Below are 27,458 nucleotides of genomic sequence, written 5' to 3'. Positions count from 1 at the left end.
GGATTCTGTGATTATGTCCAAACTCAGGATTGTCCTGTGCAGGACCAGGAGCTGGACTCAGCCATGCTTTCAGCTCAGGATATTCTGTGATTCCATGATTTCATGGCACATTTCTCTCCATGCCCAGCTGGATTTTTACGCCATGGTGAAACCTTTGCTGGTATCTCAGATTCCTCCTTGCTCTGCCAAGGCTGGGATAACCTTCCCCAGGTTTCTCCCTTTGTGCATTCAGCTGGTGTGCACAGCAAACGGGCTGGAAATGAGTTCCTTGCTCTTGCAATCCCTCCTGATGGGTGTCTGGATAATTGTCCCATCTGCATATGTGAGAAGGAGAAGGAAATGAAGCCTGCTCCAAGGAGTGAAGGTTATTCTGGAGATCTGCAGGGAGGGCATTGACGCAGCCAGGAATCAAATCAGTAAATTAATCAACATCTTGTTATCCTGCCTTGAGTGCTGGCTTTAATTAGTGAAAAAGGAACTGATGTGAGCATAAATATATATATAAATACATATATATATATATACACGTGTGTGTTTTGGAGGAATGGTTCGGTATGACCGGACTGTGGGATGCACGAGGGGAGCAGGCCAAGGATGGGTGAGTTTTCCCCCAGCTGGCAGTGGGAGATGCAGGAGGATTCAGAGCTGGAGATGTCTCTGCCCACAGCTCACCTGCACCTCTCACTGCTTTTCCTCTGTGAATTTTTGGGGGTTCTGCTGTTTTGAACAAACCTCTGGCTATAAATGCAGTATCAGCCATGTTATTTTAGGTTTTTCTTTGGTTATTTTGAATTAGGCATCTCTTTTCGTTCATTTGGTTGATTTAGTCCAAGATTTATGTGGTGGTTTTTACCTGTTTCTAGATAAGATGTTTTTAAATTAAAATTTCATGTGAGGAATCCAATCTTCTCAATATTCCCTGCTTATTGTAGTGTTTATATAGAAATAGTTTGACTTGATGATTTTAAAGGTCTTTTCCAACCTAAATAGTTCTCTGACTCCTCTGGCTCCTTTTCTCTGTTTCTCACACCATTTCATTGATGAAATCCTCAGTGCTGCTCCTCCTCATCTTTGGCTTGGAATTTTCAATCCTTGCATTCATTTTCTTCATTCAGTGGGAAAATACTGAATGAGCAGGAGGAAATGATCTTTGGTGCTCCTCTCCACTGCTTTTTTTTGATTTTTTTTTTCTTTGAAGCTGTATTTTGGAAATGAAGGACTTGGATTTCCAAGTGGCTCCTGAAGAAGAGCCTCAGCCCAGAACAGGAGACTTAAATCAGCAATTTCATCACCTGATGGAAATCTGGAATGAAATACACTGAGATATGGAAACTATTTTTGTTTTCCTGGTGTTTCAGCTGATTTGAGGAGTACAAGCATCCCATACCCTGCTTTGCTAAATCCCTGTGTGACCCCAAGGATGGTTTTCATCGCTCTCTCCAAGGCTTGTGGATGAGCTGGGATTATCAAGGACGTTCTTCACCCTCAGGGAAAGCAGGGATGTGTCAGAATACTCACTTTGAGTAAACCCTGTGCAGGTTGATGCTTGTTTGAGGGGCTCCAGGATGGGTCTGTCCTGGTGGTACCATGAGAACCAAAGCAGAGCTGGTGAAGCTCCCCAGGAACCGCCTGGGTGTGGTGGCAATGATCAAAGACACTGGCAAGATGTTGGTTGGACACTGGATTGATGACATTCCCAAGGAGCTTCAGAAGAGCTTGGACAATGCTCAGGCACAGGCTGGGATTGTTGGGATGGTCCTGTGGGAGCAGGAGTTGGGCTTGATCCTTGTGGGTCCCGTCCAACTCCAGATTTTCTTTGATTTTGTGAAGACAACACAAACATGTGGCAGCTCTTGGCCTCTTCCCATGGAGCTCAGGACTCCTTGTGGGTCACTTCCAGCTCAGAACATTCCATGATCCTGTGATGGAGGAGACTGCAAAGCTCCCAGAGCACTTCTGGGAGAGCCTCTGTGGTTTGGCTGCCTCTGGTCCTTGAGATTCCCAGTTCAGGTGCTCCAGATCATCTGGGATTGTCTGGGACTCATTTCCAGCAAGGACTGCTCCGTTCCAGCACACAGCTCGTTATTTTCTAAGGTAATTAGATTAATTACTTACCCAAGTTCCTTTTTCCCCCCTTTCCATGGGAATGGGAACAAATAAAGCCAAGGAGAGGGAATGGACTCGATGATCTTAGAGGTCCCTTCCAACCTCATTATTCTGTGATTCTGTAAAATGAATGAACCCATCTGGTTCACCTGGCAGGACATCAACGTTGTCAAAATGTCACCCCCTAAAAGTCCAGTAACACCAGTCCAAAGCTGCTCCAGATGTGTGGCAACCACCTCGAACATCTGGGTAATGAAAAAAAATTTTCCATCTGAAGTGGCTTCAGGTGGGAAATATTCCAAGCAGGAAGGTCACATTCTGGGGAGCCAAGGGCAGCACAGAGCTCTGTAGGATCTGCTTTTCTCTGTGTCCAGTTTGGAGCTGGGATGGAGCAGGAGCTCTTTCCACAGCACTGCTTTTACTGCAGGATTTCTTCTTGCCAAACTTGATTTTTGAATTTATTTTTTAGCTGTTGTTGAGGGGTTTTTTGTAGTGGCAGTGTATTTTTGGGAATGGTTCCTTCCCTCAGGAGCTGCACACTCCAGTCTGAGGTGCTGAATCCTCCTTCCTTTGCTTTGTCCTTCAGAGTGTCCCGTTCCAAGAGGTCACATTATGCAAAATTAGCACAAGTTGTGTCAAACATTGTTCTCAAATGATGTCGGTATTTAATTGGCATTTTGTCACCTGGTGCCTTTCACTGCCCTTCAGGACTCTGCTTTCTCATTAGGTTTGTTGTAGGAGATGTTTTAATGACTGTCGCTCCCTGTAGTGATGGTGAGGGTGAAATCACCTCCAGGATCCGGGAATCCAAGGAAAAGGGATGAAATCTAATCCTGGATGCACCTGGGAAATGGAGAATTTCCAATCCTGGCTGTTACAGGGACGCTGACAAAGCTCCTGGAATTAAAAATCTCTTGGAATTTGGCTGAGTTTGCCAGGCAGAGGGTGAGGAAAGAGCAAAGATCCCTTGGATGGCACAAGGAGATCAGGGATGAAGGAGCTCAACTCCAAGCACTTCCCAGTCACAGTTCTGTACAGACCTTATTTAATATTTAATGCACTACTTTTAGGTTTCTGTCTGAAAAGGGTGTCCCTGTTTTTGTTAAAGCCCCTTTTCTCTGAGGTTTACATGGAAAATAGAGAGAGCTTTTATGGATCCACGTGGAGGGTGGAATGAGATGATCTTTCAAGTCCTTTCCAACCCAAACCATGAGGTGAGGGATGAGGAAAACATTTGGTTCCAGAATTACTCCAAGCTGCCCAACAGACATTGGACAAATCCTCTGAAATGTTGAATGCAATTTATATCTGTTTATACCGGGGGAAGAAAGGACTATTTCATGCTGGAAATTGATCCCATTGCCTACAAAAGGTATCACGATCTCCAGACTGAAAACTGGAGTTGCCACAGACAGGAATGAAGTGGCCAAAAGGAATTTTAACCCGGAATTGGGGAAAAAAATGTTTCTAACAAGTAGAGAAGTGAGGTCTGAAGAATGGAGGCAAGAGCTGGGTTTGAGCTTGGGGTGGGTGTGAGGGGGAGAACTTGGAGGTTGTGTGGAGGAGCTGAAGGGGACAATTAATGGCCCTGGAAGCCCTTTCAAGGTTTTTGTGCTCATGTGAAATCCTTTAGGTGTTAATCTGTATGGAAATGGGGAGGGGTTCAAAGCAACTGCAAGGAAAACTTGATGGAATCATCCAGAGTTTGCTGTTGTTGGTTACAGCTGCAAAGGGAAGAAATGGATTTATTTTAGAAAATAGCTGCCACTCTTTTTCTCACAGAAACCAAACATTTTTCATGGAATCCCAGAATGATTTGGGTTGGAAGGGACCTCAAAGCTCATCCCATCCCCTGCCATGGGCAGGGACACTTTCTACTGCCCCAGGTTGCTCCAAACCCTTTCCAGCCTGACCCAGGTACTTTTTATTGGTGCTGAAGTCTAAGAAATGTTGAAATCCTAAAGGACTTTGTGGTTGCTGCCTTCTCCTGGGTTTGTGAAAAATATCAGGTGTTCACAGTTGGAATTAGCTTGGAAACAGAAGCTGGATCATGTCAAAGTAATGATAAATGAAATTCCTCCCAAAATGCCAAAGTCAGGGGAGGCAGATGACTTTGGAATAGTCCATAGTGACTGGTCCAGTAACTGAGATTTGCCTTCTGTGTCAAGAGCCTGAGTTAGTCCAGAAGAAAAAAAAAAAATCAGCCAGCAGAACCAAAATTACATAAATAATGAAAGAGCTAAAATTGCCTCAGTTTTGTAATGTAGATGAAGGCAAGGTGTCATGACAGGAGCACATTTACATATTAGAATTATTTAATTATCAGATCTTGTCCTCTAAAGAAGCAAACCCGTCATGAATATTCATGGCTTCAATTAAAATATTAATGGCAGGCTGAGGCTTTGGTTTTCAGGTCTCCAAACAGCCATAAACAGATTTATTTAAATGCAGCGAGGAGTGGAGGTCAAAAAGGAGCTGCCTGTTTGGGCTTGGGTGCAGGGGCTTCTGTTCTCCTTGAAGGCAGGGGGGTTTTATTTGCTCCACATTTGCCTTGGGATGGTTTTGGAGAGGATTTCTGTGGATTCCTGCGCTCTGCCCCCGCATCTGGAATTACCTGCAGCTGTTTCACTTCTTCAGTGCCACCACCCACCAGCATGTTTGGTGTCATCCCAGAAATGAAGTTAAACCATCCTGCTGGCTTTCAATTAAGGAAGTTGAAGGTTTCATCAATAATTAAATGTACCTAGTCGCAGGCAAAAAAACATTTCCAGCATGTAAATAGTTGTAAAGGAGAGAATGGAGATCCTGAGGTGGTAAAAACCTAATGAGGGACTACTCCAAAGGAATTCTGCTCACTCTTAAATCTGATTTTGCTAATAAAAAGCAATTCATTGGGAAAAAGCAGTCAGAAGAGATGCAGTACTTTTGGATTTATCTGCAGGGAGGAGGAGATGAATTTAATGATTTCATTTCAATGGTGCATTTCATTTATCCAACAAAAACAACTTTACATTTTTCCATCTCTGTCTGGTGCATTTTCCCATTCCTGGCTGTTACAGGGACGCTGACAAAGCTCCTGGAATTAAAAATCTCTTGGAATTTGGCTGAGTTTGCCAGGCAGAGGGTGAGGAAGGAGCAAAGATCCCTTGGATGACACAAGGAGATCAGGGATGAAGGAGCTCAACTCCAAGAGCTTCACAGTCACAGTTCTGTACGGACCTTATTTAATATTTAATACATTACTTTTAGGTTTCTGTCTGAAAAAGGTGTCCCTGTTTTTGTTAAAGCCCCTTTTCTCCAAGGTTTATATGGAAATAGAGACAGGTTTTATGGATCCCCATGGATGCTCCACCAGGAGGGTGGAATGAGATGATCTTTAAAGTCCTTTCCATCCCAAACCACAAGAATCCATGAGAACCCTGAAATATTCTGAATTATTTCCACATTGAGCCATTTCACAGCTTTTGGTGACAAGACTCAAGAGGTTTTTTTTTGCTTGCAAAGAGTTAAAGGCAGCTCCTGACAGCCAGGGCATGAATTCTGCATAGACAACCCTGCATTTGTTTTGAACTTTAAAAAAACCCAATGCTCTGATTAGTTGGAACAGCTTTTCCCTGAGGAAAGACTATGGAGTGGTAATTTCATTGCAAAATACAGTGCTTGGAGATGAGCTGCAGTTGGAATTTATTTTTTTCCCCACCCTAAGGGATTTGACATTTCTATTTCTTGACATTTCTCTCATTGTTAGACTGGGGGTTTTTTTGTGCTGCATTTTCTCCCCTCCCTTGGTGCAATTGGAGCTCTCCTTGAACCTCAGCGTGTTCTCTTTTCTTGGAGGTAAAACTGATAATAGTTTGAATTAGTTCAACAAGCAGATGGTTGGGAAAGGAGCCTGTGTGTGGAAGTGTGGAGCACTGGGACATGTGATCTATTGCCAAAAAAAAAAAAAAAGAAAGAAAGAAAAAATAAAATGAAGCACAAGTCTCTTGAACAGGGATATGTGTAAAACTGTCATTAGGGGAAGGATGTTATGTGGTAAAAAGAGATGTAAAAATAGCAATGGTTTGCTCAGAGCTCTGGCTTGAGGTGTGTTAAGTGTGTCAAAAGCAGCACCTGAGGCAAGGGTTGCTCCTGGAGCCCATTATTTTAGGAACAATGGGTGTTGGGACAATGGGTTTCTCGGATTTCAGCTGCTTCCCTTCCCCGTTCTTTCCTGCAGCTCAGTGCTAGCAAAGCCAGGCAGCTCCTCCAGTGCCTGGGGAGGTTTGTCCTTCATTCCTGGGGTGTTTTTCCACCTCCATCCCTGGTGGTTCCATGAGGGACGTGTCCTGCTCTGCTCTGGGAATGGGGAGCAGCTCCTGGCAGAGCCCTCAGCTCCATGCCAGCAGAATGTTGGCAATTTTGGGGCTTTTATCCCACCCTGATCCTTGAGAATCTGACCCAGAACAGAGGCTGGGCAGAGCTACAGAACAAAGCAGGGATTTATTCAAAGCATCTCCTCCATGGATCCACCTTGAGCCTTTTAGATGCAAATGGAGCAGAGCTGATCCCAGGGACAGACCCCGGCAGCGCTCGTGCATTTTGGGGCCATTTTGGTTCATCCTGGGTGCAGCCCTGGCTGGGCTCTAACTCCAGGCCTGCATTTCTGCCTGTCACAATCCATCCTCACAAACGGGGTTCGTGATGGTTCGTGATGGTTCGTGAATTGATCTCAGTGCAAAAAACTGACACGGCACAGGGGTTTGCAGTAGTAATCATAAACAAATGCAGTTTTATTGAAATTACCACAGCAAAATGCGTTGGGGAGGAATTGGGGGAAAAAGGGAAAAATAGGGAAAAGAGGGTGGAAGAGAAAGGAAGGTACATAGCTACCAAATATAGAGATTAAGACCTTCAGTGTCCAGCTGATGGAGTTCACCAGGTCACATCTGGGGAGATCTCAGGGTTCTAGTTCACTCAAACTCTTATTATACTCTTTTTTGATGGGAGAAGGGGATGAATCTTGAAATGGAATCAAAAGTAGTCTATTGTATTTTCTGGGGGAAAAATGGTATTTAGAGAAGGGTACACACAGTCCATGTTCTCAGCAGTGGGGGAGAGCCATTGTCTTCTGGTCCACTGCTCACACCTGCAACATCCATCTCACTTTGGTCAGCTTGCCTCTCCCACACACCTCCCCCGGGCTGGGGGTCTCAATCCCAGTCCTTGGAAAGAGCAGAGGGGGCTTTTTCACCTGGGGATTTTGTAAGGGGTTACATTATAGGTGAATGAAGGTGGTACAGAATGTAATCCTATCCCCTAAAGAGTTGCAGCTGAACCAGTTACTAAAGATCAGGAACAGGCCTGATGTTAACAGGCCACAGCTGCAGCCAGTAAGAGCAGTGGTATAAAAGAGTGGATTGGTGGGAACTGCAGTCAGTTGGCTGCTGTGAGGATGAGGAAGAGTCAGTGCTAGAGGAGCTGTCCATGAGAAACGTCAAGGAGGTGTGAAACTCTGGTGATATGGAACCTTTGCAATATGATGATAGTAGAACTCTTGCACTATAATGACAACAGGGTTTCATGTCTCAGTCCTTGATGGCGAGGCTTCTTCCATCTCAGTCCGTCTGTCATGGTGGTTTTAAAGCAGGTGAGGGTCTTCTGTGGGGACCACCAAAAACCTCAGGAGAAGTCCAGCCAAGCCAAGAGGTGGGGTAAATTCCAGAGCTATTGTTGCAAAGAGGGCAGAGTGCCCCTCTTTTCCTTTCACTGGGCCCAGTGTAGCACACAGCAAACACACTGTGAACAAGAGCTTAGCACTGTGCTCAGGCCTCAGGGCCTTGGCAAGCGACTTTGTCCAACAAGACCAGAATTTCAGTCAAGGGTCTTTTTTCTCCAGTGGTCCCCAATCTGTGTCCCTTTCATGATGATCGTGAGGCAGGTGAGAGAAACTTAAGACAGAGACTTCCACTCTCTCTGAAGGACTCAGAGAGGCTTCTGTTCCCTGCACTGCAGCAGGGGAACCTCTGAACTCCCAAACCTGCTCCAGTGAGCAGTGACTTCCATCTCTTTTGAAGAGGGAGCCCTGGATTTTCAGGCTGCTTGGACAGCCTGGAATGTGCCCCAAGGTGTCAGAATAACTGTGGGTTGTGTCATTCTCTCCCTTCTTTTAAAATATCTGCTTGATGTCACGTTGACTTTTCTGCTTTTGCCATTTCTGGTTGCCCTGTACCAGTGGGTGCTCCTGCTTCCCGCAGCTGAACATGAGAGCACAGACTTCCTTTAATTTTGAAGTTGTAAGATCAAGATTCCAGATTTTCAGACTTTACCAACTGCTCAGTTCCCGTAGTTGGAAGCTGCTGAATCAGCAGAAACCACAAATGAGTTATTTTTTTTCTGATGAAGCTGCAACATTCGAGTGTGGCTTCTTTAGCTTTTAAATGTTGAAGCTTTTAAAAGAAATTAAAAATAAGGTAATGTGTAATAATTGGGGTTTTTTCTCATGTAGTTTCTGAGCTTTTCATAAATTGATAGAATGATTTGGGTTGAAAAAGGATTTTAGAGATGATCCAGTGGAAGGGACCCCTTCCACTATCCCAGGGTGCTCTAAAGTGGCTTTGGACACTCCCAGGGATGGGGCAGCTTTTCTGCACAACCTTTTCCAATTTCCTTATCCTTAATACCTGTGCAGCAGGAGCAAAAATTAAAAAGGAAACAAAAATACCGAAATCAATGAAGATTTTTCTATAAAACCGAGTTCTTGGTTGTTATGTAGTGGAAATGTCAAATTCCCTGGTGATAGAAATGTACAGAAACATATGGAAAAGGCTGGTCAGCCTTCTCCCTGGAATTTGTGATATTGGAAACATCCTGATCCTGACACAGTGGCTGCTGTGAAATGGTGTTTTATTAAATCACCAGGTTATTCTTGTGCCACCAGGGGCTTTGATTAACACTGAATTAGGGTCATATCCTACAATAACAGCGTTTCTAAATCCCTGGCTGCATTTGAAGGAGCTGTGATTAAAATCCTGGCTGTTTTCCTGCAATTCCTGATGTCTCTGAGGGCCCAGTCCCCTCCTCTTTATTGGCATTTGAGTTTGGTCGCAGCCCCTGGGGTTTGGTGCCAATATCAGTGACAATCTCAGGGGGAGCAACTCTGCATGAAAATGCAAGGAATGAAAAAAGCTGTAACAAAATTAACACAGAGCTCGCGAGTCGCAGGGCCCCGCGGTGGGGGCTGCTCCCTCAAAGTCTTAATTCATCTTTGATTGGATTCCAAAGGCCAGACAAAGCAAGGGGGATGGGGAGGTGGGGAAACCCATCTGAAGGAGATTATGGGTGAGCAGGTTGAAGGATGCAGGCTGACAGCTCCCTGCGAGTTCTGTGGGCAATCCAGTGCCATTCCCAGGGGGAAAAGCTGGGATATTCCTGGGGATCATTGTGCACGTTGCTGGAAAATGAATTTATTCCCCGCCATGCAGGGGCAGATGAGGAGTCAGGAGGTTCCTTTGTTGGTGGGGATTTGTGGAGGCATCCCGTTGTGGAATGAGGAGGATTTATTCTGCCTTGTTTTACCTGCCAGGTTTGTAACATTCTCAAGACTTGTCAAAAGATGGGTGAATTTATCTTCATTAGAACAGATTCCTTCATTAATAGATGGAAAACAAGCCCATGACAGCTTTCCTGAGGGCTGCTGGATCCCAACTGTATGCCAGCCCCAAAATCCTCTCTTTTAGCATCATGGTAAAAAAATGAAGCATTTTTAGACCTCTTGGTTGGACTCAATGATCACAGAGATCTTTTCCAGCCTTAATAATTCCATCATTCTGTGTCTGCCTCTTCCAGAAGACTGTACAACATTTTATTTGTCACCTGGATAAGGGATGGAGGGACAGCACCCAGGGAATGGCTCCCACTGCCAGAGGGCAGCCATGGGTGGCATCTTGGCAATGAGGAATTCCTGCCTGGGCTGGCATTCCCAGAGCAGCTGGGGCTGCCCCTGATCCCTGCAATGGCCAAGGTTGGATTGGAGCAGCCTGGGACAGGGGGAGGTGTCCCTGTCCATTGAAACTGGACAATCCTTAAGGTCCCTTCCCACCCAAATAATTTTGTCCTTCTGTAATTCCAGCCAATTCCTTTGTCTAAAGTGTCCTGGAGCTTCTAAATATTTAAAAACAAACAAAAAAAAAAAAACCAAAAAAAAAAACCAAAAAAAAAAAAAAGAAGGAAGATGAAATGGGGATTTTAGAGTTAAATGGCTTGTAAGAAAATAAACCAGCAAATGACACTGTGTCAGGAAATATCTTACTTTATTTCACTTGCTTTTTGTTACCTCATGGTGATTTTTTGGTTTTTTTTTTTTCCTTTCTGACATTAAAACTGAATAGAAAACATGTCAGGAATATAAAAAATTCAGGTAGGAGCCATTTGCTGCTACGGGAGATAAGATAAAGGGAGAAAGCTCTGAGTAGAGAATAGTGGAGAAGGGGATGCAGGGTGTGAGTAATCACAGCTCATTAGCTCCAAGTGCTTTTTCCAGCTCGGGATAAGGAATTCTGCTGCAGCCATGCTTTGGAACAGCTCACATTTGTACACGGGGAGTTTTAGGCAAACCAACAAAATCCTAAATATGCAAGTTGACAAATCCATTAATCAAAGTGCCTGCTGCTCAGTCGCGTGGCCTGGGGGAGAGAAGGGGAAGAAATAAAAAAAAAAAAGAAATCACAACAAGCAAAAGAGGAGAAATATGCATTTTAAACAATTTCTGTAGCTGGAAGGAGACTTTACATATGTGGCTGACACGGTGATCAAATGATAAAGGAGCCTGGAATTGAACCCCAACCTTTTGTGCAGGCTGTGAAAGCCGAGGCACGGCGCCGTTTTTCAAGGCAGATGGAGTGTGAGCAACTAATAAATCAGGTTTTGAAACATTAAAGAGCAACTTATTTAAATGCATATGGTGTTGGATCTCAGACAAGGCAGGATAGGGGAGCAGGGAGGGATTGGGAACATCAGCAATATGGCAGAGCAGGGGCTGGGGGGCTGCATCCAAATCAGGCACCAAATCCTGGGATGTGCCACAGGGAAAAGCTGTTTCAGGCAGGATTTTGGAGTTGTTGGTCAGTTTGGGACATTGTTGTCGGTTTAATGGGAAGCTGAAGTCAAAGCATGAATTTAAAGCAGTGAATAAAATGTTGGGAGCCTTTTCTGTGATATTTCTCAGAACAGCTTTGCCAGGGGAAAAGTTGGAGCCACAATCTCAATTCCCCTTTTGGGGAACTGAAATGCAGAAACCTGATCAGGGTCAGAGAGGCCACATCAGTCCTGTGGCTGCAATCCAGACCTGCCTCTCCTGCTCTGGGAAATCACTTTTCCTTCAGGCTTGAAGCAGGTTTGGGCTTGATCTGCAAACCTGAACAGCAACTCCAGCTCTGCTCAGAATCCCTGAGTGGTTTGGGTGAGAAGGGACCTTGGATCTTTTATTCATTTCTTCCTAGATCTCATTGATAAGGAGAGAAAAAAGGCATTATTTCCACTCCTCATGGAATTATGGAATGGGTTTGGGTGGGAAGGGACCTCAAAGCCCCTCCAGTGCCACCCCTATCATGGCAGGGACACCTCCCCCTGTCCCAGGCTGCTCCAGCCCCAGTGCCCAACCTTGGCCATTGCAGGGATCAGGGGCAGCCCCAGCTGCTCTGGGAATCCCTTCCCAAAATCCCACCCCAGGCTCCCTCTCCAGGGAATTCCCTCCATTCCCAGCTCTCCCAGCCTGCCATTGGATCCATCCCCGCCCCGACTCCTCTCTAGGAAGGGATTTTGGGGTCTGGGGGCTTCACTGGCAATCTCAGCACTCCAGGAAGGGTCTCCCTTCCCTTCTCCATCCCCAACTTCCATAAAAATCCCAGGGGATGGATTCTGAGTGTCCCAAATCCCAGAATGGTTTGGGTGGGAAGGGCCCTTCAAGCCCATCCCATTCCAATGCCACCATCCCAGGCTGCTCCAGCCTGGCCTTGGGCACTGCAGGGATCAGGGGCAGCCCCAGCTGCTCTGGCAATGCCAGCCCAGGCAGGAATTGCTCATTGCCAAGATGCCACCCATGGCTGCCCTCTGGCAGTGGGAGCCATTCCCTGGGTGCTGTCCCTGCAGGCCTTGTCCCCAGTCCCTCTGCAGCTCTGCTGGAGCCCCTGCAGGCCCTGCAATGTGCTGGGAGCTCTCCCTGGAGCCTTTCCTGCTCCAGGGGAACATTCTCAGCTCTCCCAGCCTGGCTCCAGCCCTGGAACATCTCATTCCAATCCCTTTCCCCTCCTTCTTTCCCATTTTTATACCTCTAAAGGATTTGTGAAGCTTCAGCCATTACACTTTACTTGATTTGACCATCCCTTAATTTCTGCCCTACATCTTTAATGTTTCACTGAAAGATTTTAGGTTGGAAACTCCCACTCTGGGGAGCATCACCCCAAACACTGCTTTGGGGAGAATTTATCACTGGGAATATGGGAATATCACTAGGTATATGGCTGGGAATTTATTGTGGTGGTGTTCACAGGGGTTCCAGGATGAGAGAAGAGATGAGAATCTGACTCCATGTTTCTGAAGGCTGATTTATTATTTTATGATATATATTATATTAAAATAAAATGATATATTAAAACTATACTAAAAGAAGAATGGATTTCATCAGAAAGCTAGCTAAGAATAGAAAGGAATGGAATGATAATAAAATCTTGTCACTGACAGAGTCCGAGCCAGCTGACTGTGATTGGCCATTAATTAAAAACCACCATATGAGACCAATCACAGATGCACCTGTTGCATTCCACAGCAGCAGATAATCAATTCATTTCTGAGGCCTCTCAGCTTCTCAGGAGGAAAAATCCTAGCAAAAGGATTTTTAATCAAACGTGTCGGTGACAATTTATCCCTGATGGAAACACTGAAATGGGATGAATTCCGTAACCTCCAGGGTGAGCTTAGTTTCCATAGTGAGTGGAGAGAGGTCAGCAGGGCGTGCTGTGGCTTTAGGGGGTGCCACTTTGGTGTCCCCTGTGTCCCTTTCAGGCTGGTGACACGGCACTGGGAGCTGGAGCAGCTCTGGGAGTCACTGAATCACCTCCCAGCTCCCTTCCAGCCCCAGGTCTGACAGCAGCCAGTGCTTTACAAGTAGTTACCACCTAATTCCCAGCAATTTCGGCTCTTCTAGAGTTCCATGTCACTCTGATCTCTGATGATTTTATGAAAACGTGGGTGCAGCGTGTTTGTAACCATCAGCCCCTTATTCCCCGTGGTCCGTTGTAGAAGTTCCCACTTGCCATGATTAAAAGAAGAGCGGGTGATTAAGAGAAGCAAACAAGAAATGCAATCTTTCCTCTTTCACAGACCTCTGCTAAATTGCATCTCCCCTCAAGCAAGGAAGTAATCAAGGATTGGCTGGAGCTCATTCTTGTCTGTCCTGATAAGGTGGATTTTGTTATCTGGTGCATCTCAGTTCCTATTCCTGGAGAGGCAATGGGAGCCCCACGTGCTGCTCAGAGCAGGGGTCACTCACTGCCACTTTGGGGCTGGAGAGGGAACAAAAATCATCATTAGAGAAGAAGAGACAGAAAAACATGCCTGAAATAATCCCCAAAATGCCACTGGAAGGGCCCAAGGCCAGGCTGGATGGAGCTCTGGGCACCCTGGGACAGTGGGAGGTGTCCCTGCCATGGATGGGGGTTTGAAACTTTTGGAACTTCCAATCCAGATCATTCTGAGATTTATTTGGGTGGTCTAACATACAGAAATGTAAAAACTCAGGAGATTTCCATTATAAAACTCTACAGTTGCTGTTCACAGATGAATCCCTTCGCTCTGCTGAGCTGTTTCATGATCACCTGCTTTGCTCTCTCTGGGCATCTTTAGCTTTCCTCCCTTCACACTGAACGAAATTTGAATTTCCATGCCTTGAAGATGATGTGCATGCAGTAACTGTGGTGGTGTTGATTCCCACACAATCAAGAACTTTTGGGAAGCACGGTGCCACGGGAACTGGATGTATTGATTGCTCAATTGTTGCTTCAAAGCCTCTTTTCTTCCTTTATTCTTCTTTATTCCTCTGTTCTGCCTGGATTTATTCACATGGAGTAGCTCCCTAGGAAAGGTGCTGTGGTCATGGAGGGGAGGCTGGGAATTCTTCATTCCATGCCTGGAACCTGTTTAGGTGGATTGCAGAGAGATCAGTGAAGCTGATCTCTGACACAGGGGTGGGAAGGGAGCTGGAGATTCCCTGTGCACCTCATGATTTTGGCATATTGCTGTTTCCATTCATCCCAAATGAATATTTCTTGGATGTTTTGGAAAGGGATTTACTTACCAGGCAAATACCTCTGTGTCTGAAGAGTTTTAGTGACTGGTAGGATTGAAAACGTGGCAGGACTGAGGATAAAACTCATTTAGGGAGATAAAACTCATTTAGGCAGATAAAACTCTGAAACAATGAGGTAATGTCTGATGGCTCCTGAGGTGACAGCATAGGAAATCTCGCCCTTTTTTAGCTCTTGTGTGAGAGACAGAGAGAGCTTTTCTCAGGACGGTGTTAAAAAGTTACTTCATTACTTGCAATGAATTTTAAAACCTGCACAGCAAATCTTTCAAGGGGCTGAGCTGCCTCTTCTCTGATGTGCTCAGGTCTTTCAAGGAACAGATGAATACAAAGAGAAATATGTGATTCCTCCTTGGCACGTTGGAAGAGTGAGAGGAAAGAATCCCAAAATCGTTTGGGTTGCAATGGACTTTAAAGATCTTCCAATTCCACCCCTCCCTCTGCTCTGGAGCCAGGCTGGGAGAGCTGGGAATGTTCCCCTGGAGAAGGGAATGATCCAGGGAGAGCTCCCAGCACATTGCAGGGCCTGCAGGGGCTCTGGGAGAGTCCCCACCACAGCACTGGGTGATCCTTAAGTTCCCTTCCCACCCAAACCATCCTGAGATTCTCTGACATTTTCTGTAAACATGGAAGATTTCCATGCAAACATTTAAATTTGAACGTACCCAGCAGAACGGAAAACTGAAGCTCTCCTAATGTTTGCTCTGACTTTCAGCACCTGCAGAGATTCCAGTTTCCCTGCTCGTCTCCTTTTTCATGTTGAAGCCTGACATTTTAGGCTCCATTTCAGACACACCGAGCTCTGTCACTAATGGCCCTGTCTCTGTCACCACTGGCAGTGACATTCAGGTGGGCACACTTCATTGCCAGCACGGCAGGAGGGTGTCATTAACTCTGTGACAAATTTCACTTCATCTCCAAGTTTGCCTTGTTTTTCTTTTGTTCCTCATAATTTATTACTGGGCAGATTAAACCAGCAAACTTTGCCCTGAGAGGAAACTGCTACAACAATGGTGCTGCCAGAGAGATGGGGAAGTTTGGGATGGTTTTTGGGCACACTGGCAGTGCAGAATTTGCCAGCTCAGCTCTGGTTTGGGAGGCTCCAAACTGAATCTAAGGTTCATCGTGTATTGGATCTCTTGGTCATTGATAAGGAGAGAAAAAAAGGCATTATTTCCATTCCTCGTGGAATTATGGAATGGTTTGGGTTGGAAGGGACCTCAAAGCCCATCCAGTGCCACCCCTGGCATGGCAGGGACACCTCCCCCTGTCCCAGGCTGCTCCAGCCCCAGTGTCCAACCTTGGCCATTGCAGGGATCAGGGGCAGCCCCAGCTGCTCTGGGAATCCCTTCCCAAAATCCCACCCCAGGCTCCCTCTCCAGGGAATTCCCTCCATTCCCAGCTCTCCCAGCCTGCCATTGGATCCATCCCCACCCCGACTCCTCTCTAGGAAGGGATTTTGGGATCTGGGGGCTTCACTGGCAATCTCAGCACTCCAGGAAGGGTCTCCCTTCCCTTCTCCATCCCCAACTTCCATAAAAATCCCTGGGGATGGATTCTGAGTGTCCCAAATCCCAGAATGGTTTGGGTGGGAAGGGCCCTTCAAGCCCATCCCATTCCAATGCCACCATCCCAGGCTGCTCCAGCCTGGCCTTGGGCATTGCAGGGATCAGGGGCAGCCCCAGCTGCTCTGGCAATGCCAGCCCAGGCAGGAATTCCTCATTGCCAAGATGCCACCCATGGCTGCCCTCTGGCAGTGGGAGCCATTCCCTGTGTGCTGTCCCTGCAGGCCTTGTCCCCAGTCCCTCTGCAGCTCTGCTGGAGCCCCTGCAGGCCCTGCAATGTGCTGGGAGCTCTCCCTGGAGCCTTCCCTGCTCCAGGGGAACATTCCCAGCTCTCCCAGCCTGGCTCCAGCCCTGGAGCAGCTCCATGGGTTCCTCTGGGCTCTGTCCCACACCTCAGGGACCTTCTGCAGCCATGGGAGGTGTCCCTGCCCATGAAGGGGGGGGACTGGGTAATCTTTAAGGTCCCTTCCCACCCAAACCATTGTGGGATTCTCTGCTCCCTGTTTTCTCCAGAGCTGCCAGTTTTGGGCTGTTTGGATGAACAATCCTTCACCTCCCTGCAGGAGAAGCTCTTGGTGGAATCAGTCAGGATGGAGGAATGTTCCTGGCGTATTTTATGGAGATGTTGGTGGCTCTCCAGCACAGGGAATTGGCTGCAGTGGAGGAATCATGGCTGGTCCATGTAATTAACACATTCCAGACCTTGATACAGTCAGAGGAATCGCCTGTGGAGATCTCCAATTCACAGGGAGAGGAATCCTTCACTCCCCAGATTTTCCATAACAAACCTCCAGCGTTTAGAGCAGTGGAGATGGGAGGGCAATGGCATTAAAGCTGCACTGCTGTGTAGTTGGGATGTCCAAAGCATCACCAGGAATAAGATTTACCCCTCACCATCTTTTTTGGGGGGTAAAATATTTAAATACAAGCAAAATCCCTCCCCGCTGTGTCCTGCACCTACCTGCAGAGCACCCACGATTACGAAAGGAAGGCTGAGAGCCAAGGAGATGTAAAAGCACATTTTTCTCTCAGTGCCAGGGTTCTGTTCTCCTCAAATCCATCATCATCTGGCCCAGCAGATCAGACAGATTGTTTTACTCCTCGCCGTGGAGTTCGTCCCAGTCAATAATATTGATTAGTGCAGGGTGACTTGATGGAACAAGAATAACACCCCTCTCTTAATTGGAGCCTGCATCTCCTCATCCCTGCCTCAGCAGCTCATGCTTGGCTGGCTCCTTCAATAATTCTGTTCAGACACAGAGCCCACTGGAAATTGCAGGATCTGACATTAACAGGGGAAGTGAATAATTTTCCTTTCCTTGAACTCGACGCCTCTTTTCTTCCCCGATTAAACTGCCACGTTGGGAGAGTTCACTCTTGAAGCTGCCCAGCTGAAATCCATGGATTTTTTTTTTTTTTTTTTTTTTTTTAGAGCTGCCTCTTTCTAAATACCATCGGGAAAGTTTCAAGAACTCTGTTTTCAGTCGCTTTGTGCTTCTTCCCAAGTCCATATGTTGGGTAGGATTTACGAGGAAGCTCTGTGAGCTCAGGGTTCACTCGAGGAGCTGAGTCAGCTCTGGAAATGTTGTGACTGCAGATTTCCAGTTTCCCAGGATTTCCCACTCCATGGGCAATCCAGAGCTGGAGCTTTTACTCTCCCATCTTTGAATCCATGGGAATTCTTGTAGGAAACACTCCTGACCTAGAGGGGTATGAAATGCTGGTTTGGGTGATCTGCTTGGTCCTTTCACATTGCTGCAGAAGGGTCAAATAAATTCAGTCACCAAAGAGCTTTTTCTGTAGATTGATCGTTCTAAAGCACATAAAATTCCCTTGGAAAAGAAGGTTGGGGTCAGTTCCTCTCCTGTATTTGTGGGGTTCCCAGATGAGGGGAGGAATGATGAATCTGACTGCATATTCTCAGAAGGCTAACTTATTATTTTATTATACTATGTTATATTAAAGAATACTAAACTAAACTATGCTAAAGATACAGAAAGGATACAGACAGAAGACTAAAAGATAATAATGAAAACTTGTTACTCTTTCCAGAGCCCCACACAGCTTGGCACTGATTGGTCATTAAGTCAAAACAATTCACATGAAACCAATGAAACAATCACCTGTTGGATAAACAATCTCCAACCACATTCCAAAGCAGCAAAACACAGGAGAAGCAAATGAGATAATATTGTTTTGCTTTTTCTCTGAGGCTTCTCAGCTTCCCAGGAGAAGGATCCTGAGCAAGGGGATTTTTCCAGAAAATATGACAGTGACAATTTCTCATCGGTTGAGTTGCTCCTCTTTCCCATTTGGAGAAATCCTTTGGAGGCAAAGGATGTCAGGGTCAAAACTTTCAATGACCTCCTAAAGTAGTTTTGATTTCAAAACTTTGTCATTTCCCTGCCTCTAAAGCTGTCCCAAAAATGTGATTGGCTTCTGTATTTATTATTTATTATCAATCTTTAAGAAGATTTCATATGGAAAGGGCTTGCTAATACCTGGGATATTCAAACTTTGCCCAAGTTCCTTTTTGGGGAGGCCTTGGAATGGAATTCCCAGAGCAGCTGTGGCTGTTCCTGGATCCCTGGAGTGTCCAAGGCCAGGTTGGATGGGGCTTGGAGCACCCTGGAATAGGGGAAGGTGTCCCCATGGGATTGGAACTGGATGGGCTTTGAGGTCCCTTCCAACCCCAACCACTCCATGATGATTTGTTTATGTGTGGGGTGTCTGGCCTGTTGTCCTAAAAATATTTTCTTCAGGAATGGTTCCATGTGGACTTTGTTGCTATCAGGACATGCAGAGCTTTAAGGAAGTTGATATTTTCCCTCCCCTCTCTTTTCTCTCCCAATATCCAAATTTAAGGTACTTTGGTGTCTGTGGGAGTAATTTAGGAGTGACACAGTGACACTGCTCAGGTTTTATTGCCCTTCCAAACCCTGGAGCCTGTGGTGTGTAAATGATGTTCCCTCCATCAGAGTTGTGCTTTTCTGCCAAATTCTGTAAATTTATTTTTCCTGTAGCTTAGAGCCCGTTTGTACCCAGGTGGAACTCGGAGAAGGGAAAGCTCCAGGTAGGAATGACAGGACTCAGAGTTGGGAATTGTTAGGAAAATTAATCCACAAACACCAGAGGTTTATGTCCAAAAAGGAGACAGAGGAGTCCTTTTTACTTTATTGGAATAAAGGGGGAGGCCATGGGGCATTCCCCTGGGATCTCTCAGATTTTTGGAGGACGCAGCTTCCTTTTTATCCCAGTTTCCCAGCAGCATTTCCCTCTCTCTTTCCCCATTTCTGAGGTACTTGAGAGGTAGAGACTCCCTGATACCCTTGATACCAAAGATTTCCCTCTAATGTACAAACCTCCCTTTTGATTTTTAATTCTTATGGAATTTAGGTGGTTTTCTTTCCCATTGTTTCTTTCATCTCTCAATGTCTAATTTTGTTTATCAGCAAACCTAAAGTTTATTTGCAAAAACAAATATATTTTTCCATTCGTCAATCAGTGGAATCCTTCCCATTATTTCTTTTATCTCCCAGTGCTGGTTTTATCCACCAGCAGACCCACAGCTTGTTTGTGAGGACAAATCCACCATTCCTCTCAGGAATGAACTCCTGGGAGAGTTAAATACAATAAATGGGTTAAAATGTCACTGGCACCCCAACCAAGGCTGGAACTGTGCCATCCCCAAGTCAGAGGAGCAGGAAAATTCTGGGAATTGCTGCTCTCCAGACCCTTTCCTGTGGGAATCCAGGACATCCCTCTGGCTGTCCTGGGCAGCCTCACAGACCCTGGCACAGAGCCCACGATGCCCGTGTGGTTTGGATTATGACCCATGGAGCAAATGACCAACCTCAGATGAAGATCTGCAAGCCATGACAAATTAAGTAGAATATTAGTGAAGTTCTCACAGGGTGAAAAAGCAGATTTTGGGGTTTTTAGCATGGGGGTTCAGGGGGCAAGATGGAGGGAACTGGGCATGTCCAGTCTTTCTCCTTCTTCTTCTTGGCCTCCATCTTCTGGGTGATGTTGGCACTTTTGGATTGGTTTAGGGTAGAAGCTCACTGTCTAACACAGGTGATAGGGATTGGGAAGTTATGGTAAATATTGTATTGTAAGTTTTTAGTATAAAAAGGTAACACCACCCCTGAGGCAGATAGAGTGCCTCTGTCTGTCCTGCTGGACGGACCTCAGCTGGACAGGAGAAAGAATTTTATAGATAAGAAACAATGAACAACCTTGAGGCTGAGAAATGAAGAGCTCTGATTCCTTCTTCAAGCACTCCGGCTGGGAAAAGAGACTTTCTGACACATCTCGGGGTCACAAACCAGCAAAAAATGCTGAGACTTTCCCATCCCTGTGGGCTTCAAAACACACCTGAGCCTCGCGCCTGAGGTGCAGGACCTGGATTTGGTGAGTTTTGTGCCAAAAATGTCCCAGTTCCTCTGGAATGAGGAGCCCAAAGTCACCTCCAAGCCCACCTGCACTGGGAGGGCGCAGAGAGCAAAGCCTGGTGTTAATTACTGATCTTTCAGCAGGAAATAGGCATTTAATTCCTGTTTAATTATCGCTTGCTAAATGTTTAATTAGCACTTACTCTCTGAAAATCAAGGGATGTCGAGATCTGTTAGACAACTTGTGCCACCTTATTTTGCAGGAGGACCAGATGATAACTTAATTGAAGGTGGTGGGTCCAAGTTTGTGTGCAAACCAGGAGCCAGGAACATCACCATCATCTTTCACCCCCTGCTCAGGTAAAATCTGCCTTTCTGCACATTTCTACAGCTGCAAAACTTTAGAATAACTAGAATTAAATCTTTGATTTGTGGGGATGTTGGGCACATTCCGGTTCTCAGATCCCAGAGCAAAGGGGCTGCTCTGAGGTTGTTGGTGTTGTGAAGTTGTTGTGTGTAAAAAGATATTTTTTTTCTAAAATATTTAAATATTTAATATTAAATATTTTCTAAAATAATATGTTAATTTTATTAATATTTAAGTAATTGCTTATGACTATTAATTATTTAAATATTTTCAAATATTTAATATTTCAAAAATATTTAATATTAAGTATTTTTCTAAAATTAATTCATCAATTCTATTATTATTTTTCTGAAATATTTAATTAGGACTATTAATTATTTAAATTTTTTAGAAATATTCAATATTTAATATTAAATGTATTTCTAAAATTAATTTGTTAAATTTTATTAACATTCTTTTCCTGAAAATTTTAAATATTTAAATATTATTATTATTTAAGTATTTTAGAAATATTCAATATTTCCAAAATCTTTAAATATTAAAATTTTTCCAAAATTAATTTGTTAATTTTATTATTAATTATTTTCTAGAATATTTACATATTTAATTATGACTATTAATAATTTAAATATTTTAGAAATATTTAATATTAAACATTTTCTAAAATAATTTGTTAATTTTATTATTTTTTAAATATTCAAATGTTGAATCATTGCTATTAATAACTTAAATATTTTAGAAATAGTTAATATTTCTAAAATATTTATTTCATATCTAAATATTTTAAAATATTTCCTTTAAAGAAAAATAAATATTTTTAATCTTTAAATCTTTTTCTGACTGAGCTGTGCTGTCAGCTGGGATTTCCTGTCTGGGTGACCCTGTGTCACCAACCAGTGTCATTTATTGACCTAAGCTGGGGGAAGTTTATTTGCAACCTGCCACAAATTGTTTCTCGCTGTTCTCTGTGCTCATTAAAAAGTCAGAGGAGCTGCAAGGTGAGTTCATTGTGGGCTGGGGACTGCAAATTAATTCCTGATCCACAGTGGGCCTGTGATTACCAAAATTGTCACAGCTGGAGCTTTAAACAGAGCAAACCTTGAATAAACCTCACTGTATCATTCACCTCTGATACCTGAATTTTGCTGCTTTTCTAACAGTTTGTCCTGTTGGTTTTGTGGAAATTCAATAATACAAAGTTTGGATTGGTTCATGCCAACCAACCTCCCACCTCTTTTTTCCTGGGAGGTTTTCCTTTCTCCCCATCACCTTTGGAGAGCATTTCCCTCCTTGCCTGTGTTTGTGTGAATTCACTGTCCTGAGTCACTCAACAGGGGCTTCTCTGCAATGCTAAACCCAAAAAGTCACAAAATAATAAAAAAAAAAATATTGGAATCTGATCCCAGAGAAAGGAATCTCCTCCTGACACCTCTGTGGCTGAGAGCTTGGCTTATTTGTGACTTCTCAGGACTTTAAAACCCATTTGGAAAACGCATAAATGTCTCCAAATCAAAATTTCTGGTGTTAAAACAGCAGGGATTGGAATAATCTTGAGAACATCCTGAAATGTGTTATGGTGTGCAAGATCTTGCCTTGGAAAAAAAGAGTTTATTCCTTGCTACGTGCCCATGACAAAGTGGAGAATTCCATAAGCACATTTCATTTCCACCTCTGTCTCTTAAACTGAAGAAATGTGCTAAAAATGAAACTGCTACAGGATAATTTATAGTATTTTATGGAGGGAAAAGATGGACAACTGAAGTTTAATGTTCTTCAAGGTGTGACTGTGAAATTCAGTGCTTCAAGGTGTGACTATGATGTTGTGGACTTCAATTTCTAAATCATTAATGAATTTACAGACATCTTGCAAGCCCAGAGAGTGGTGATGCCCTTATTTTTATTGATGAGATCTTTCCCATTGATTGAAATTCTTTCTCTTTGCCTTCCTGCTTTATTTTCGCCCTCCCCTTTTTTTTTTCCCTCCCATCTGAGTGAAACACGAGCGCTCTGCTTTAAATAGCACTTCTCCCAAACACTTCACTTTGCATTCCCAGCCTGCAAGTCAGGCAGGAGGAATCATTTGCCTCATAAAAAATAATTGCATGGAGATGAAGGTAGCTGTGTACAGTGGATTTTCCATGCCAAGCACCTGCAACATCTTCACTCCCTTGCGTTGAGGATTTCATCAATAACCTCAGGAAAACATGGCATGACCCAGTTTGCCCTTTCCTCCCTGTGGGGTGGGAGAGTTTGGGGCTAAAACCCATTTGAATGTGGTTTTATTCATTTTAAGGTTTAATGTGCTGAGAGATTTAAATCGTGATGAATGGGGTGGAGAGAATCTGCGGTGATCACAGGATTTTTTAACCTGACAATAATTCCCTAAAGAATTCTGTTCCTGATGGGATAGCCATGGCCTGTCCCACCAGCAGCTGAAATGCTCAGTAGGGTGAATTTGCTCAAATATTTTTGTGCTTGTAGTGACTTCTGGAGCTGAAATGCTCAGTAGGGTGAATTTGCTCAAATATTGGTGCCTGCAGTGACTCCTGGAGCTGAAATGCTCAGTAGGGTGAATTTGCTCAAATATTGGTGCCTGCATTGACTCCTGGAGCTGAAATGCTCAGTAGGGTGAATTTGCTCAAATATTGGTGCCGGCAGTGACTTCTGGCATGTGGAATCATAAAATCACCATCTCTTGGTTAGATCCTTGTTGCTCTATTCCAGATATTCCTGTTTTAAATGTCCAGCTCTCCTGGAGGTAGTTCCTGCAGAGCTGTGAAGTTTCCACCTGTTTTATTCTCCTTTTTGAGGCTCTTTATGACCTGCCCACCTCATCTTTTATCCCTGCCCCCTGTACATGCTTGAAATGGATCTGGTTTGAATTCAAATGATCAATATTTTATTTACAATGGTTTTTTCCCCCCCTTGTTTTTATTAAAGCCCCATAAATACATTGCCAGAGGAGCTTCAGCACTGCATGGACTCTCTGATTTCATGGGGCAGCTGAGTGCTTCTGAAAGTATTAAACAAACTGGCTCCCTGAGAAACCAGACCCTGGTGTGCTGATTTAAAGCCTGAGCATCACATCAAGTGATGGATTTAAAATAAAATCCAGCCCTGGAATGCTGAGGGAGAGTTGAAGCAGAGCATTCACACTCACCAGAGGGAAATTCTCTCTTTTGTGCTCCTGCTATGAGAGGTGTCAGTGCTGATCACATCACAGGTGCACGAGCACTGGGACAGATTTGCTGCTTAGAAAGCCACTTTTTCATCCTTTTTTATTTACAAACTGAGGGTGGAACTTGGCTCCAGATCCTTTTGAAGAACACAGGGTCAAACTTTGGGCCGGGTGCAAATGAATCCATTCCCAGTAATCGATCCCAGTAATTAAAACCATGGGCAGTGTAAGGAAAAATACCTAAAAATGGTTTTCAAAGCTTTCCTTGCCTTTGAATTCCTTTAGAGCAGGGAGCCAGAGTTGGGAAATGAGATTTGTGCTGTTCAGGATGTGGGTCCCTGATTTCCACAAGGACAGCTGAGACACACCAAGGCCCAGATTAATTAGCAGCACTTAATGACACCACCATAGACAGAATAAAGGAAGAGTGGATTTCTGAGAGACAAGTGGGTGTTCTAGAGGAGATGATTCCTGGGAATAGCCTTTCCTAACTACACCTGGAAACTAATTGCACTTAGAAATGGAGGCAGAACCCACCTCTGATTTGCCTTAATTACATTTCATGGGAGGTGCCAAAGTATAAAAGTTATCAAAGGAGCCCAGTTGCTTCCTTCATCCTTTGCTGGAGTTACTGGGCTGAGGAATAACATCTCCCTTTGGAAGAAGGAATCACAGGAGCAATCCCCACACCCTTCCTTCTGGAACATGGAACAGCCTGAGCGATGTCTGTCGTACCATTTGTTTGGTGGGGATTTTTTTTTTTCTGATGTCTTTTTTTTTTTTTTTTTTTTTTTTTCTTCTTAATGTTTATTTGTTTCAGCTGGCATTTGAAAGGCACTTGGCTCCTCGGGGTAATAATCATTTTACATATGCTTTATAGAGTGTGTTTATTACCAGACAATTGAGGAACAGATGTCTGCAGTCTCCAGGCTGGAGGGGGAGGAATGGGAAGGGTGGGAGATGGAGGGGATGGATGGATGGATGGATGGATAGATGGATGGTGGTGCTGAGGCAAAGGCAGCTGAGCAGTGCCGGGATGCTGGATATTGAGGCCAGGGGGGTTTCCATTTATTACCATCAGCCACAGCTCATTAGGATCAAGCAGCAATTAAAGGGCTTGGAGGATGGAGGAGAAAGCCAAGTGCTCGCTGATTCGGAAGGAAAAGTCACTTCCCACCAGGACGTGACCTTGGGAAGGAGGAGTGGGGAGAGGAATTATCCTGGCACCCCTGGGATCCCCTCTGCCAGGTGGGCAGGACAGGGCTGTGCCAGTGGTGTCCTGATCACTGCCTTGGGGTTCAGAGTCTGCAGAGAAAGAGGAAAACAAAAAGGAAAAGCAAAATTCCCAAATTGCTGCTGCTGGCATTGTTTGGGATGCAAAGAATGAAGGGAGGGATCTCCCCTCTGCCAGGTGGGAAGGACTGGAGTGCCCCAGTGGTGTCAATGCCCTGGGGTTCAGAGTCTGGAGAGAAAAACATAGAGGGGGGAATAAGGGAAGAAGGAAAAGCAAAATTCCCAATTTGCCACTGCTGGCATTGTTTGGGATGTAAAGAATGAACGGGAGGGATCTCCCCTCTGCCAGGTGGGCAGGACAGGGCTGTGCCAGTGGTGTCCTGATCACTGCCTTGGGGTTCAGAGTCTGCAGAGAAAGAGGAAAACAAAAAGGAAAAGCAAAATTCCCAATTTGCCGCTGCTGACATTGTTTGGGATGCTTGCAGCGACTTCTAAATGAAAGTTTAGTGCCCTGTGTGTGCAAAGTTTTGTGCCTCTTGCTTTTTGGGATTGTTTGGGGCAAGGGAAAGAGAGCAGCAGTAGTTTGATCTTTTCATGTAAAATGAAGTATTTCTGTTCATTTCTACAATCTCCATCACTGAAAGCAGTAGGCTTGACAGCAGATTTGGAATTAACTGTTTCTTTTTCTTTCCAGTTACTTTAATGCAAATAAAAGAGTGATTGCTCTGCTATTAAATTAGAAAATCCTTTAGGGACTAACTGGGGAGGGTGGTGATGGACTTTTGCTGTCTGTTGATATCAGAATGTCCCTCTCCAGTCAAATGTCAGATTTCAGGAATTCCCTGTCCTTGGAATGGAAGTGCCCAAGGTGCAGGACAAGTGCACCCACCCAGGGGCATGAGTATGGCAGGGATGTTTTATGGGAATGATCCTGCCAAGCTGCTGTCCATATCAAGATGTGTCAAGATGAAAGGTGCTGGATGTAGAATTTAAATCCTGTTTATTTTGAAAATATTGTGAGGGGACAGCAGAGTTGTCACGGGACATTAAAATCCTTTGGTCTTTGAGCATCGAGTACTGCTGGTGTTAAAAACTACACCAGTAAATTGGTCTAAAATTCAGAACCCTTGCATATCTCACCAATAACCCCTTTTACATCTCTAAGGTATTAATAATAATAATAATAATAATAATAATAATAATAATAATAATAATAATAATCTAATTTTATTTTTAAATGTGCTGTAATATCTTGTAATTGCACACTATAAAATTAATACTTGATAATACAGGGACTGTTGGTCTTGGGAAGCAAAAGGAGTGTGAAAATTAGATGAGTTTGTTACATTTAAGCTATGCTATATCACACCAAATAGGTTAAGAAAAATCTGTGGTATTTTAAAGTCTAAGGGTTGCTTATTATTAGTGAAGTAGATAGAAAATGTCAAGTCCCCCTGTGGCACAAATACTGCTAAATAATGAGAGCTGATGCCTTTGACTTTCTGAATCAAACCTAAAATACTTGATTTCAGAGAAATCAATAAGGCTGACTCAAGCTGGGAGAGGGAACTTGGAGTGTTGACTGCCTAAAGTTTGTGTTTGAGTCTGAGTAATGTGCATGGGATCAGGGTAAATTAAAAAAAAATATCTGAAGTGCTGTAAAGTGCACGGGAAACTTAAAGGTCCTTGAAAAGAACCCTCCAGATTTCATCAGGTCTTGCATTGTGAGAGATTCCCTTCAAAGGGTGGGAAAATATCACTTAGTTAGTGGAATTCTTGCTTCTGTGGTGTAGGGAACCTCTTCCTGCTCTCTGGGGCTGGGAGATGGGGCCTCTGGTGAGAAGGATGAGGCTCAGATCAGGAGATCACGAATTCCCAGGATCACTGAGGTGGGAAAAGCCCTCCAAGGTCACCCAGGCCCAGCTGTGCCCAATTCCCACCTTGTCCCCAGCCCAGAGCCCTGAGTGCCACATCCAGGGGTTCCTTGGACACCTCCAGGGATGGGCACTCCTGGGCAGCCCCTGCCAAGGCCTGACCACCCTTTCCATGGGGAAATTCCTGCTGTGCCCACCCTGAGCTGCCCTGCCTCAGCCTGAGGCCGTTCCCTCTGCTCCTGTCCCTGTTCCCGGCTGTGCCCTCCTGGCAGGGACTTGTGCAGAGCCACAAGGGCCCCTGAGCCTCCTTTGCTCCAGGCTCAGCCGCTGCCCAGCTCCCTCAGCCCCTCCTGGTTCTCCAGGCCCTTCCCAGCTCCCTCAGCCCCTCCTGGTTCTCCAGG

General features: G+C 44.7%; 1 protein-coding gene across 1 annotated transcript in view; it reads left to right on the top strand.

Moving 5' to 3' along the window:
- Window positions 1-27,458, top strand: part of EXOC4 (exocyst complex component 4) — a 356,413-nt gene that overhangs the window by 167,466 nt on the left and 161,489 nt on the right. Inside the window, exon 10 of the mRNA XM_058023506.1 lies at window positions 20,669-20,765. Coding sequence (XP_057879489.1) covers window positions 20,669-20,765 — 97 coding nt within the window. The remainder of the gene's footprint in view (window positions 1-20,668; window positions 20,766-27,458) is intronic.

Source organism: Melospiza georgiana, chromosome 4 (assembly GCF_028018845.1).
Source record: "Melospiza georgiana isolate bMelGeo1 chromosome 4, bMelGeo1.pri, whole genome shotgun sequence".
NCBI lineage: Eukaryota > Metazoa > Chordata > Aves > Passeriformes > Passerellidae > Melospiza > Melospiza georgiana.
The sequence above is the reverse complement of the archived record's forward strand: the minus strand, read 5'-3'. Positions and strand labels throughout refer to the sequence as shown.